The 14,894-nt window shown below is 45.5% G+C and overlaps 1 protein-coding gene across 7 annotated transcripts in view; it reads right to left on the reverse strand.

The window, feature by feature from the left end:
• LOC121087564 (ceramide synthase 4-like) overlaps positions 1-14,894 on the reverse strand; it is a 48,153-nt gene that overhangs the window by 27,124 nt on the left and 6,135 nt on the right. For 4 of the 7 annotated variants that reach the window (XM_040592737.1, XM_040592738.1, XM_040592734.1 and 1 more), the window contains exon 3: positions 9,781-9,835. In XM_040592737.1, the coding sequence (XP_040448671.1) occupies positions 9,781-9,800 (20 nt within the window). In that variant the 5' untranslated portion in view covers positions 9,801-9,835. Of the gene's footprint in view, positions 1-4,470; positions 4,587-9,780; positions 9,836-13,482; positions 13,534-14,295; positions 14,433-14,894 lie in introns of those variants that run through there. The other 3 variants (XM_040592739.1, XM_040592736.1, XM_040592740.1) reach the window with 3 other exon arrangements.

Genomic DNA, 14,894 nt, shown 5'->3' on the forward strand with positions numbered 1-14,894 from the left:
GTTTTCAAGTTGCTTTTAAAACAAGAAAAAGATCCATTTGGGTTTTTATAAATCTTACAGTTGAGTTCTTAATTTGCTTTTTCACTAACCAATATTCCTCCTTCCCCCAACTCTCCTCCTTCTGCCTTAACAGTGCAGCAGATACTGGTAACACCGATGCGACAGTCATTTTGGTCTTAGCTTAGGGATTCTGAACCCAATAGCACTGAACTTCCAGCTTCTTTCCAAATTCCACCATACAACTCGCTAAGTTGTTTCCTCCTCCTTTCTACCTCAGAAGGCTGTTAATTTTCAGAAGAGACAAGACTTCACTGGGCCACTGTCAGCTTTTTGTTATGACAGGCAACAATCATCCCTTCATAAGGGTACCAAGCTGTATTAGGGGTGAATCAATGTCTTTGCATCAACTGCTCATACTAGAAAGCTATTCCTAAACCATCTGGTTGGTACCAAATAACCACTATAAAGAATTTTAATGCCATTTGTTTTTACATTAACACTGAGTTTCACCAGAAACAAGTTGTTCTTACTGTTTATAGAATACTTTTCTCTCATAGTTCGCTGTCTAGGTTAAACAAGTCTACTGTTTCTAATCTTCTCTCTGTTGTACAGAGCTAATACAACTAGCTAGAGCAGAGGAACAGAAACCCTTTCTTTGCACACTCCTGGTTTTGTTTCTGAACAGGATTTCTGAGAGGAGTTGTATGGCATTTACACTTGCATTTTTTAAGACAAATTTCTGCTGTTACTCCCCAAATACACAACTCTGCACACTGTGGTATTCAAGGTCACCTCATTCCTCTTCATCTGGCTATGAAGGCCTTCCATTCCCAATTATACCAGAGATGGTCCATTGTCTGCAGGTGGATTAATATAGGTTTGCAGGTGGACAATGCCACAGTGTTGGGTGGTACAAACACCCCTGGAGTGGCGCTGGGCCAAGCTGTTTCGGTCTGCCGAAGCTTTATTAGCTTAAGTGCAGCATCATGCTAAGGACATTGCTGCCAGAACCAGCACCGGTATTCCTGCAGAAGTCTTCCTGGTACAGCCAGTTTTCCCATGACTTAAATTAACCACCATCAGCACAGTAGTGCCACAGGGGAAATTACTAGTTAATGTGGAAGCACACCACCGTAAGGATGCGTTTACATTGCTTGTCCATTTGTTTTTTCCATGGGACTATGGCTAAAATCATTAAAAACAAAAGCCTCTTAAACATTGACATGCTGGAAACCAAAATGCAGAGGCTTGTCTGTCCTATCTTTCTGAGAAGCAGCTGGGATCACAAAAAAGTCCTCTGCATATTTATGAAGGTTCCCTGTTATTTCAGATTGGAAGGGCCACTGTATTCTAGTCCTACTCTGGGGTCCGTACTTTCTGCCTTTGGGTTACCACTGCATATTATGCATTTGAACCTTTAACTAATTTTGCTAAGAAATCAATTATTCAAGAATTCAACAGAAGTTACAAGTTCAGACATGAAGTTTACTGCACCTCTCATGCAGAAATTCTGGTAAAAACTTCACACTAAAGATCACAATACTGGGGTTAGGGTTGCTGGGATAATTTTTTCTTCATGTGTTTTTCCCAATGTTTTTCACACATTTTTTCTAACATGTATCAAGTATTGTCACTAAAGATCTACTGAAATTTATAGATAAAAAAAATCTTTGCTCCAAAATTCATTACATGTACCATTATTTTCAGCATGCTGAGACCAAGATTAGCTAGTTCCAGCCTCCTGCCTGAAGGGAATACAGTAACCTTTTCAAATTTCACTCCAGCTTTGATATGTTCATTTCCATTTCCCCATCCCTGTTAGCCATCCTGGTGTCATACCTGTTTTTTGATATTGCCTTATCCGTAACAACATTTCTTTTGCCTGAGATCCCTCTCTTTCCCTATCCCTCTCTTGGTTCTTCACCATTTTAAGGCTTTTCTTAGCAAGTGAATTTAGCCACGGACAGACAGTGTCCAAGGGACAGAGCTGAAATTCATTAGTTAAGAAAAACATCCTTCTAAGAATGTCCTCCTATGGCAATAAAAATTTAAAATATTTCCTAACAGTTTCCGTCCATGAACCACCTGTTGACCTTCACTCCCCTGGCATGCCTTCTCTTCACTCTCTTTGTCAAAGTAACTTTCCTACAAAATCCACCACCCTTTACACCTCCATTTCTTCAAACTTCTTTTAGAGATTATGACAAGCCTCCTTACTCTGGCCATAACTGATGCAGAATCTCCAATCGCATGGACAGATTCCGGTATGAATCTTGGGTACAAATCTCTCTTTACCTGCAGCTTTATTTCTCCTCCATTCCCCAGCTTTGTCATCTCCTTCTGGTTCTGGAAGTCCTTATCTTTTCCCTAAAAACATAACTTCCGGCACAATCTCCCCTTTGTTTTTACATTAAATAACACTGTTTTTCAACTCTGACTAGTAGCGAAAGAAACAAAACGACAACCCCCTTCCCTTCGTAATCATCAACAGTATATTCGCCAGGCTCACTCTCCTCAACCAGACCTTGTTCTGCATATCCTCTTCTTTGGAAGCTGGCTGAAAATTTGAAATTATGTGCACAGCTTTTTTCTACACCAATGACCAGCTACCCTCAACTTCCTGGCTTTCAGATGTTCTCACATACCTACCAGCTGACATTTCCTATGAAATTATTTCACATCTTCTGCTTCTTCAAGGAACTTTTCACTATTTGTTTACTTCCACTACGAGTCCAACAACAACTTGACTCTTCACTCCTAACTTTAAAAGCAGAAACACAAAATTTGCCTCCACAACCCCCTAAGACAGCATCTATTTTCAGCCCACTGAGAGAGCTGGGCTGCTCTGCCCTTGTTCCTAGACTTTCCAGCTTTTCACCAAAATTAACCCTGTCTCATACCTTGGTGCAGGGTGATCATGTGCTGCTCAGTTCAAAGGCAACAATTTTCATATAAACCATCTTTTGGGAGATCTCTGTCCCAGGAAAACCACAAAATACCCAAACAAACACTAAAAGCTGCAAATAGAAGTCCAGCAAGTAGACAGACTTGCTTACCTAGATCCCCAGTGCACGTCTTCCTTACCCAGCATAAATTACATACTAAATTCCATACCTTGTGCTCTGTTTGCTGCCGTCTTTGTTGCTAGGCTGCTCTGACTGCGAGTGCTTGGCTCCAAAGCAGCCTGCCAGGTATGACCAACAGCACAGCTTTCAAGCTGATGTCACTCATCCACGTCAGAATGCAAATCAGACAGCTCTTCTCACTCCATCATCTCTCGCTGAGGGGGATGAGTACACCACCTTTGTTTTGCTCAGTAAAAAACCCAAGTACTGGTTCAGCCAGCTAAAACCACCACCAGAAAAGGCAGTGAATACCTCCATTCACTATCTCTTTGGTCAGAAGATACTCGGAGCAGTGGGCCTGATTTTTTCTTAGCCTTTCTCTTGCTGCCAGTGTACTTACAACAGATGCTCTTCTGGTTGCCCTTCACACCCCTCGCTCCTGCTGAGTTTTGAGGAGAGAGAAACTGCTTTCCTACCTCCATTCTTGTATGCTCAGGCAACACATCTGGATTCCTCCTGGCTATCCAGCCCCACTTCCACCTTCCTGATACTTCCATTCTGTGTTTGAGCTCCATCAACAGTTCTATGTTCATCCCTGCAGGCCTCCCACCATTTCTGTTTGCCTTCCTGCACGTTGGGATGGACTACACTTCTGCTTGCAGAAGGCTCTCCTAGAAGATTGATCAGATGTCAGCACCTTTGCCTGCCAGGACAGTCTCCCGTGAGATCCTGCCAAGCAGATCCCTGAACAAGCCAAAACCTACCCTCTTGAAATTTCAGAAAACCCCAAGAACTTACACGCATATTTTGAAATATGCTGCTTCTGCCATACACAGTCCTCCTCCAGAAAACTGGAGATGCTTCCCTACTAAGGCTGAAGAAACCTGGGTTGAAGTGCAGCACCCGCTGTCAAAATAGTCTCCAAAATAAAGTGCTGTGAGTTACCAGTGTAAAAAGCAGCAGAGACAAAAGCTGAAGACCCTTGCAGGCTCGGTCTAGTGCTTACCCCATGGCTGTATTATTAAATGAAGTAACATTCCTTTATTACTTCCAGGGCAGGGTGAGGTAACACAAACCTCACTGTCCTGACACTTGGGAACAATCAGTATTCTGCCACCGAACACTAACTCCACAAACAAAAAAATTTCAACAAGAAACCACAGGAGACTGCATGCTGATTGTTTTGATAAGGCACAAGAACACCATGTTCTACCACCACTGTGTAAAAAACTACAGACCATACATCTTAGTAAGAACATCAGACACAACTAGTGCCCAAGTAAGGCAACTGAGGCATTCAAAGCATCAGCTAGAATATCTCCACAAAATACATAAACACACCTATACCCAGATCTACATGTGTTTCTTGAGAGAGTACAAATGCAAAATGCAATGAGGCACTTACAAAATTCAAACGAGCCACCCAGCAATTTCTTCGGATTTTTTCTTTCATTCTTTATTCTATTGCCTGCTATTTCCTCCAGTCCCGCTGTAGATATAGCAGGCACTGACCGACATCACTTGATAAAACTGAGGAAGAAAATCAAGTTACTGGCTTCAGGCCACAGTAAGCTAAGAATTCAGGTCAGAAGATCACAGAGAGAATTCAAGAGGGAGCTTACTTCCACCTGAATTGCTCATGTCTCCTTTCTCTGAATTAATCAGCACCAAACAAAACGAGTCAGGCAGTCTTAGTGAGGCCTTCCTCACAGCCAGTAAGAACTGCCAAAAAGCCCTCCAAGCAGGAATGCTGTTTATGTCTGAAGACTGTTCTAACAAGCAGCTTGTACACTAATAAAAGCATTTTCACAGATTCTGGAAGGAGAATGGGACAAAAAGGAATCACACTGTGAGAATACACACTGAACAAGTATCAAAACTTTTAAGCACAAGCAGCTTAAATCTCTTTCTTTTTCGTGAGATCCTCAGCACTCTTCCAGAGGCAAGTTCTGGCCTTATAACCCAGGTCCTGTGCATGGAGGTTCAGATGCTAGAGAAACAGAAAATATTTGCCCAGACCTTTTGATATAATACATACCCCAGACATCTTTTCTAGTGCCAACTGAATTTTTTCAACTAATTATCACTACCCCTGTTACTCAACAATCACATTATCAGGCCTCAAAAAGTTTAATTCTAACTTAAGAACTGGGAAAAACAGTAAGTAGATAGTAGGTTCAAGTTTCCAAGCCATACCCAAGTCAAATCAAAATACCACACAGCTCTCAATAAAGCCTCTTTCAGCTCCTGGGACAGTGCAATGCTTGTCTAATACATTACCTGATTCCTCAGCCCTTTCAAAGCATAAATATTTCTAAATAGTTGTACAGTTCTGGTCTGATGGCCCTCTCCTAGTCTGTCCTCTAAGAATCAACCTTGGCAAGCCTTTCTGTTCCCTTCCAGGAAACCTCTCCCCCTTCTAAGCCCTGCCACCTCTGGCCACATGCTTAATTCTGCAGTTTGTAGCAGCCATCAGAAGCTATTCATCCTTAGTTTCATCTAAAGTTTCTACTTCCCTGCAATGCAAAGCTTCATCATTGCTCCTTATTTGTACAGTCAACCCCTGCAAGTTCTCGGTTATGCTTCTGCCTCCCCAAAATGGACCGTTTCCCCCAAAGACACGTTTTGTAACTCATCACACCAGCAGCTCAGAGCATTCAGCTAAGTGAAGCACTGAACTCCTGAACTGCTAATCTTAGGTCAAAACGAGAGAATCAGTTGTGATAAATAAGGAAGACAAAGAAACAGATGTGTGTGACTCCTCTGCCACAGATCTAGCAAAGATAAAACATCAAAGTGGAATTGGATCATCATGAATGCCAACACAGATTATCTGTCAGTCGGGATGAATTTGTTTGCATGAAGTTGAGGGAGGCATCCTGTACCACAGCCTATTACACCTACAAGAGGCAGAGCATGACTTTTCACACAGTCCTTGTTCTCCTCCCTCATGCAGGGAACGCATGGGCTTTAATTACTTTGTATGTGCTGGCTTTGAATCTCAGTATCAACCGTTCCATCAGTTTCCCAGGTATTTGTTCCCATAAACTCCCCAGGCTGTTCCAAAGCTTAGAGAAAAAAAAAGAAGAAATCTAATTAGTCTAAAATTAAGATTTTTTAAAACAATACTCTTATACCCCGAAAACTAGTACCTTTTTTCATTATTTTTCATTTCAAAAAACAAAACTTAAAACCTTATCTGAGAATAACATCTACATTCCCAACATTACCACAAAAGCAAAATACATTAAAAACATTGAGAAAGAAACAGCAACAGATAGAAAGATTTCCCTTTCTCCAAGATTAAAAGACTTGCGACTTGCGTTTCACAATCATTACTGCTTCATGAGTAATGCAATCTATCATATGATGATGGTTATTTAAAAACAAATTTCATACGAATTCTTCCTGATTAGCACAGATAACTTAAAAGTCCTGGAATATGGATAGCTTACAAAGCAGAATGTAAAACTCAGGTACTTTCAACAGGCACTGACTGTCCTCTGTTCTTTGCTGGAGTAGTGTCTAACCTGAAGAGAACCTACTTACTACAACTATGCACAACTCGTTATGGGACAGTGTATTATTTGTCATTATCTTGAAGGCTGCAGCCACACTGTGTTATTTATCCAGCAGTTTTGGTGTTATGGGAGGGTTTCTGAATCTGTTGTACAACGGGACCATTTTCATGTCTGCCGAACGCAGACAGAGCGTTTATTTCAGGTTGCTTTGCCTAGGCAGACGTCTCAGTCTTCTTATTAACACAGTCACTCTTTAAGCTGCAGATTCTGCCTCCTGCTCTGCTAACAAAGAGTCCCTGCATTACTGCAGGTGTGAGGGGATCGTGACAAATAAGCACCGTATTTATTCCACACTGGGCCAGTCTCTCTACAATACACACATTAATTTCTCTTCACTGCAGCCAGTCGTTCTGCCCTGCCTCAGCTGAGACAATCATGCCCACACCAGCCCTGAGCACAGCCCAGAGTGACAGCCACAGCCACTTGGATCCCCCGGCACCAAGTCAGCACCTCTGGCTCTTGCAGCACAGCCCTGATTCACGCTGGCTGAGCTCAGGGTTTATTTTTAAAATACAGATACTAAGGGTCACTTTCTCCTTGTTCCAATTCACCACAAATCACTTCACTGGAAAAATCACATAGAAATTATTATTTTGGGAATTCTGCCTTCATGCTTTTACTTCAGAATCATCTGTAAACAGAAAAATTCCTCTGATCTTTTCTTTGAAAACATTAAACACAAACTCTGAGACAACATCTTTCAAATCCTCCAGAAGGAGGCTATCCTTCATATATGTACAAAGAAAGACAAATGAACAATAAAGAAGTAGCTGCCCAAAAAGCTCTGGTAGTATCCCAGGAGTGAAAAAACCCACCGCTTATTACAAAAAAAAATAACCTGAACAGAGCCTGTAGTTTACTTCTTTCAAGATTTCTTTTTTTTTTTTTTTTTTTGGGGGGGGGGGAGGGTTTTGTCTTACCTATTTTGATTCAAAGCCTTGGCATTTGTTGGGTTGGAAGGTGTATGCCATACCCATCTCTGTGGCCATCCACACAACAACCTCACAAAGCAAAATGTTTGAAGAATTTCTTGATTTTTGAAAATCAGTTTTAAAACAGAAACTAGTTGTTCTCAAAACCAATTTGAGGAAAAGCTGAATCAATCTTGAAGTTAATGGAATTACTGCAGTTGGTTCTCTTTGAGCATATTTCCTATTTTTACAAATGAAAGCTACTCTTGAATTAATTAAAACTAAAGCATATTGGACAAAGGAGTGGGAAATATGCACTGGATTCTCCACATTGCTGTGTAATTATGGACAAACATGCTAAGGGGTACTCCTCAGTAAACATGAATACACCACAAGAATTACCCCCAACAGAACAAACAGCCTTCTGTGGTTTTTCAAAACTGAGAGAATGATGGCATTTCGTTTCTCTTTACTTAAGAACAATCTGTCATGGAATGCCAGTGGAATTAAATATTAAAACTTCAATGCAGATATATACCATACTATAAATACTATGCGTGTTAATACACGCATACAATAGAGACTCCCAATAAAATGGAAGCCTTTATTTGAAAGAGGAGGGCAGTCACAGAGATGGAACCAGGGCTTTCAATATAGTTCAGCAATCTGCAGAAAACAGCCCACAGCCAGGTCAGCGTGCGAGACCAGGACCACCACTGAGGCACACCGTGAGTACATAGCAGGACCTTACTCCTTTGATGGCAAGGATGCAACTGGTGCAGAGCAAGGCTTTGCACACTGTAGCCCTTTATGGCAGCTTTGCACCAGACCACTCTGGGCCAGGTCATAGCTCCTGGAACTGAGCTCCCCGACACGCTGGAACAAGAACCTGCATTGTGCATGCGGGGGCTTTATACCCTGCTGGGCAAGGATGCAGCGCCCCAGCTCCTGGCAGAGTTTGCTGTACACCTCTTTATCAGATAGACTCCAGATCCAGAGGCTGTTAGCTGGAGCTTTTACAACACAACCTGCAGCATGTTGCACTGCAAGGAAAACAGGGGTATAAATTCTAAACCTGTGACACATTCCATTGAAGTGTTCGAGCACGCTAATAATATTAACTAGAAAGAGGATAACTCACTTTACTAGTAGGAAGTAATTACATGATCTAAAATAGACCAATCTATTTTAAAGTAAGTTCTTCTACCAGATAGACTCTTGGCTTCCCCTTTCCCCTTAGGTGAAAGCATGGGGTTTCTCCTACAGGGAAGAAACCTGGAACAGACATTAGAAATACAAGCAGGAGATAAAACGCAGAGCACAATAAGCAATCCTGACCCTGGAAATCTTATTACATTTTTGTTCTTATCAACAGGCTCTAAATGCACAGCTAAATTAGAGTCAGTTCAAAACTGCACTCCCTTCTCTAAATTGGCTTTTAGTGTGTACTTGTTATGTCATAGCAACGTCTGGACAGATCCAAAGACTCAAAATTTTATAAAAATGTGATTTTTCCAGATAGTCCTATGAGATACAGACTCAATTTTCAGCATTTCAGAGAACGAGTACATGCAGTTACAGCCCATGGTACAGAAAATCAAGATGGACTATTTGTTTTGACTTGTGGATGTTAGTCCTTTGAGATTCTACAACCTCATGTCTTGTAAGTTTGCTTTCACCTGAACAAAGCCAAAGATTGGAGCACAGGCAACCACGGCAAGGGAAAACACAGACGTGTTTCCTTTAAGATTGTATCAATGGGTGGAGAGATCTACTACAATCCTTAAAATGAAACTGCTGCTCTTTCCAGCATGAAAAGATACCCCTGCTGAGCCAGGTTCCTTATAACTTAGAGCCAGTGTAAACCAACACTGCCATCAAAGACCAGACCCTGGCCTCCACCCGTTCCTGACCAGCACTCCCAATTCACTGCCACTACAAGGCTTCACAGAGAACCAGGCTGAAAAAAAGAGATTTGAGTTAAAACCTAAACTTTCTTTATTTTGACTCAGGGTTGGTTTCACCCCACACTGGTTCCTCAGTGCAACTCACCACCTGGTTTCAAAATCATTTGTGCAAACTCAGAGCAAGGTAGGAGAGAAAAGCCCAGGTGGCTTGGGAAGGCAAAGGTGTTACTTCAGAAACGCAGCTCAAGCTGACCAAACTGTATTGTTGCAGAAAATGCCTGCATTGAGCTCCCAATATCCAACGGCTACACCATACCTGGAAATATCTGGATTCATGACATCAAGTCTTTACTGGTCTCTGCAAAAGGAACCTGAAAAAAAAAAAAAAAAAAAAAGAACACAAAATTAAGCCTAAATAGATTATATATGCACCCCAAACAATTTCTGAGTGTATATATGCAACTAACCCTTTATCACTTAAAACATTGTTTGTTTCTCCCGTATTTCTCTTAAGGGTGAGTAGCAAGGATACAAAACTTTTCCCTACTCATCTTAGACCTGAAGAAGTGGTGTACAATAGCATTCTAGCTGCGTTTTACTCTCTTGCAGAGCAAAAACTGGCTATGAATTAAGACACGAAGATTCCCTGAGAGTTCTTTTGTTTTAAAACAACTGCTTCCAAAGTCTTGACAAACCATAACCCAGATACATTGCAACCCAGCTGCTACAGAACAGGCATTAGATCATTGATCTGCTGCAAGCAGCAGTGACAAACCAGACTCTTTTATACTAGTTCTGTGTACAGTTCTCTCCAGAAAGATTAGTCCCATGGTTATAAATACCTTGGAAGAAAACAAGGCAAAGCTCAGAAATATCCCTAGATAGCTACAGCCTTACCAGCTGCAGCTGTACTGACTAAACACTCATTTACCATAACCACTACTCACAAGTAGAAATAACTGCTTTGCAGTTTGATTTTTGTATATTAAGCCCATATATGCTGCTTCCTAGAATCAGAGAATGCTAAAGTGCATGACCTACAGAGGCATCCAGTTCCTTCCCTGGCCTGGGAAGTATTGTTCTTTGCCATACACATCCCGGAGAGGAAAAATTTATCTAAATAGAAAGCCATTTTTCCCCAAAAGAGTTCAGGGAAGAGTTCAGAATATTACAGAAGCTGGTGTAATATACAGAATAAAAATTTAGGAAAATATTGTTAATTTTCTTGATATATATCTCAAAGGACAGAAAGCAATCAGACTTCCCCGACACCTTTTTGCTTCTTGAGCCCTCTTGGGCTCATGAATATAATCAAAGATCCTCACATCAGCTGCCTTTCAGAAAAATTCTCAATTGCAAGAATCACTGATATAGTTCAGGGGTTTTTTTTACTGGATACTGCTAGGTTCATAAAAAATTGGATGTTGTTGTGATAGTGACTCTTCAGAGCTTGTGCTCTCCTTCAGACCAGATACCATTTAAGTTCTGCACTCAAAATGATATCAGAAAACCATATGTAGCCTTCAAAACCACAAGCTTCCATCAAGCTGGTGACCTCATGAAGACAAGAAAAGGAACTCCCTTAAAATGAAGCCGCCTTCAGCTCTATTTCTGCCCAAGAAGTGCATACTAGAAACCTGACCTTTTAAGCCTGCGATGATATCTGCATGAGTACACAACCTCTGGGCTTCAGAGTCCAGACAGGTTGGTGTCCCCAGGCAGACTTGGGAGGTAAAAGCAGGCAGTTTAGACATTCCCACACACCACCATTTGTCTCTCTTTCTTGGTAGAGTAGGGTCTCCCCAGACACTGTTGAAGAACAGGGCACCAACTCAGAAGAGACATTTTTATTTTGGTAAGAGCTGAAATACAGTGTTAATTCCTCAAGCGTAGCTTGCAGAGTTGGCAGCAGGAATCTAATCTTTGCCACATGTGAACAGAGAATCCGAGTCTCTTTGAATTACCTGTTTGACAGACTGCAAAAATAAATCCAGTTTCTGTGGATTTCGGTGGACTGTAACAGAAGGACAGTGTAATAATAATTTTTCATTGCAGGTATTTGTTCTTCCTGCCTGGAAGCAGCTATCAAGCTGAGAATCTCTACTCTCTGCTTCATCTCCTTAACTCTTAACACAAGAATTAGATTAAGAAAAGTAATATTTTAGATTAAGTTCACCAGTTTGTAACAGCTAATAAACCAGAACAAGTATTCTTCACTCTAGTGGGTTTGGGGGGGGGGGGGGGGGGGGGCAGGTTACAGGGGGGGCTTCTGTGAAAAGATGCCAGAAGCTTCCCCTGTGTCCAATGGAGCCAACACCAGCCGGCTCCAGATGGACCCGCCGCTGGCCAAGGATGAGCCCATCAGCGATGGTGGGCAGCATCTCTGGGACTGAGTACCAAGAAGGAAAAAAAAAATAATTCTGTGCCAGCAGAAGAAAGGAGTGAGACACTGTGAGAGCAACAACTTTGCAGACACGCGGCTCAGTGCAGAAGGAGGCAAGAGGAGCTCTAGGCACTGGAGCAGAGATTCCCCAGCAGCCCTGGTGAAGACCACTGTGAGGCAGGCTCACTCAACCCATGGAGGTCTGCTGTGGAGCAGATAATCCACCTGCAGCCCCTGGAGGACCCCAATCTGGAGCAGGGGGATGTCCAAAGAAAGCTGTGACCCATGGAGAGTCCACACTGAAGCAAGTTTCCTGGCAGGACTTGAGACCTTGTGGGGGAGCCACGCTGGAGCAGTGTGTGAAGAACTGCATCCTGTGGGAGGGACCCCATGCTGGAGCAGGGCAACAGTGTGAGGAAGAAGTGGCAGAAACATGTGAAGAACAGGCTGTAACCCGCATTCCCCATACACCTGCACCACTCAGGGGGAGGACCTAGGGAAATCGGGAATTAAGTTAAGCCTGGAAGAAGGGAGGTTTGGGGGGAAGCGTGTTTTTTCTCATTTGAATGGTAATAATTAAACTAATTTCCCCAAGTCGAGTCTGTTTTGCTCGTGAGGTTAATTGCTGAGTGATCTCACCATCCTTATCTCGACCCTTTTGTTGTATTTTCTCTCCCCCATCCAGTTAAGGAGGGGAGTGCTAGAGCGGTTTTGGTGGGCACGTGGCATTCAGCCACTGTCAAACCACCACGCTCACTCAGCAGCATCGATTCTAGATAAAAAGCACTTCTGGCTTAACATCAGATGCACTTTTCAATTTTGCCAGCTTCTTTGCTGCTCTGAATGCAAGCATCTCACTCACAAAGCCTTTATCTTCCAACAGACAACCTTAGGTTAACAATTTTGTAAGCTTTTTCCTTTTAAAACAAGCAAACAAACAAAAAAAAAAAAAACCAAACAAAAAAAACCAACCAGAAATGGAGGGAAAGCTCCTCTGCATGTTTAAGTCTCTGTAAGTTTCCTGACTATCTTGATAAGCCCAAGCTTGTAAATACATCAATCACCAGCGGTCTCAGATCTCACAACCAGTTGTCCCTGTTGGCCAAAGGGAGAGATGGCTCCTTCAGGGGACAAACATCACCGCGTCTGTCCTCTCAAGCACACCCTCCACCTGACTTCTGCAAAACTTACCTTGTAAACTTCACATTACACTTGCAAAACAGGGAATTACCTTTAGATGCTGATAAATAAGCAAGCTTCTCCACATGTGGCTAGCTAGAAGAGTCAGATATCTGAGTTTACGTGAAGCATCATTACCTACCCCAGGAACGCTCACTTCATGCCAATACCCGACTTCAGCCTTACTCAAGGGCCAGCACTTCCTAAAACCGACCATCTGACCTGGGTGTAAACGATGCCAGAAGTGGAGTTCATCACTAAGCATCTAGTTTGGGGGGTTTTGGAACTTTAAGCCAAGACTGATCGCCGCCCCCCCCCGCTTATACTATTCAAATGTTACATTACACCCATCTTCTTTAAAAAAATTATAGTCTTTCAGCCTCGTGGCCAGCTTTGCCATCCTTTTCCCTAGGAACAGTTTTCATTGCCAGCAAGAACACCTCCCCTCAGGCTCACCATTTTTCACGCCACGGGTTAAGAGTGAAGTCCCGAAAGCTCAGCCAGGAGCTGCGGGGGGACAGAACGGCTGCTCACAGCTCCGCCGCGGCCGCCTGCGCTGACCCTCCTGGCCGCAAAGGCAGCTCAGTACAACCCGTTATTTCTGCACTGATTCCATACGACCTGCGGGTGCGGCACCCCCCGCGGCAGCGCCGCTGGTTCTCCTGCAGCAGAGCCCCCGGCCCGCCCCCCGCCTCCGCCGCGTCGGGACCGCCCGCAGCAGCCGCGGCCCGAACCCCCCGGCCCGGCCGAGCGGGAACCCGCGCTCACAGACCAGGCGCCACCGGCCCCCGGGCCCGCCCCGCCGCGGGCACCGACCCCCCTCCAGCACTGCCGCCCCCCCCTCCTCACGCACCACAACCACCCCTCAGGCACCGATACCCCCCCCCCCCCCAGGCACCACAAGCCCCTTCAGGCACTGCCGCCCCTCCAGGCACCGGCGCCCCTCCCTCAGGCACTGCCTCCCCCTCCCCTCACGCCCCACATCCCCCCCTCAGGCACTGCCGCCCCCCTCACGCCCCCTCACGCCCCACAACCCCCCCTCAGGCACCACATCCCCCCCTCTGGCACTGCCGCCCCCTCTCCTCACGCACCACAAGCCCCCCTCACGCACTCATGCCCCCCCCCTCACGCACCACATCCCCCTCCCTCAGGCACTGACGGCCCCCAGGCACCGCCACCTCCCCGCCACCTTTCCAGGCAGCCCCCCGCCCCGCCGCCCCCCCTGGACTCAGCCCGGGCACCGCCAGCCCCACGGACCCCCGCCGTTACCTCTCCCCCTGCCGCCTCAGCCGGGACGGCGCCCACCCGGTCTCCGCGGAGACCCGCGCCGCGCCCGGCCCCTGCGCGGAGGAGGCGGCGGTCGCGGGGCGGGGCCGGACCCGCTCACCGCCGGGCCGGGCCGGGCCGGGCCCCCCCCTCGCCCCGCGCCGGCCGCCGCCTCCCGGCCCGGGCCCCCCGGCCTCAGCGCCGCCGCGGGCGGGAGGGCCCGGAGCGCAGGGCGCCGCGGCCTCCCTCGGGCGGGGGGAGCTGGCACCGGGCACGGCGCGCTCGGCGAGGCAGGCAGGTGCTGGTGGCCCGGGGGCGCTTCACCCTGCCCGCGCCTCGCCGGGGGGGGGCCGGGGGCGGCACCGCCTTCAGGGAGCACCTGGCCGGGCAGCCCCCCCGGGGGTGCGAGTGTCCCGGGGGTGCGACAGCCGGGACAGCACGCGTGAGTGACCCGCCAGGGCAGCCCCAGCAGAACAATGCCACCGAAACCCTCATTTTCTGTAATGCTGCCGTTCACATGGTGCCATTTACAGCTGCCGAAGCGAGAACGAAATGGTAATGAACGAGCCTAATGGTTATTTTACGTGCTCCTCTCATGAGTG

This window comes from Falco naumanni, chromosome 4 (genome assembly GCF_017639655.2).
Source record: "Falco naumanni isolate bFalNau1 chromosome 4, bFalNau1.pat, whole genome shotgun sequence".
Lineage (NCBI taxonomy): Eukaryota > Metazoa > Chordata > Aves > Falconiformes > Falconidae > Falco > Falco naumanni.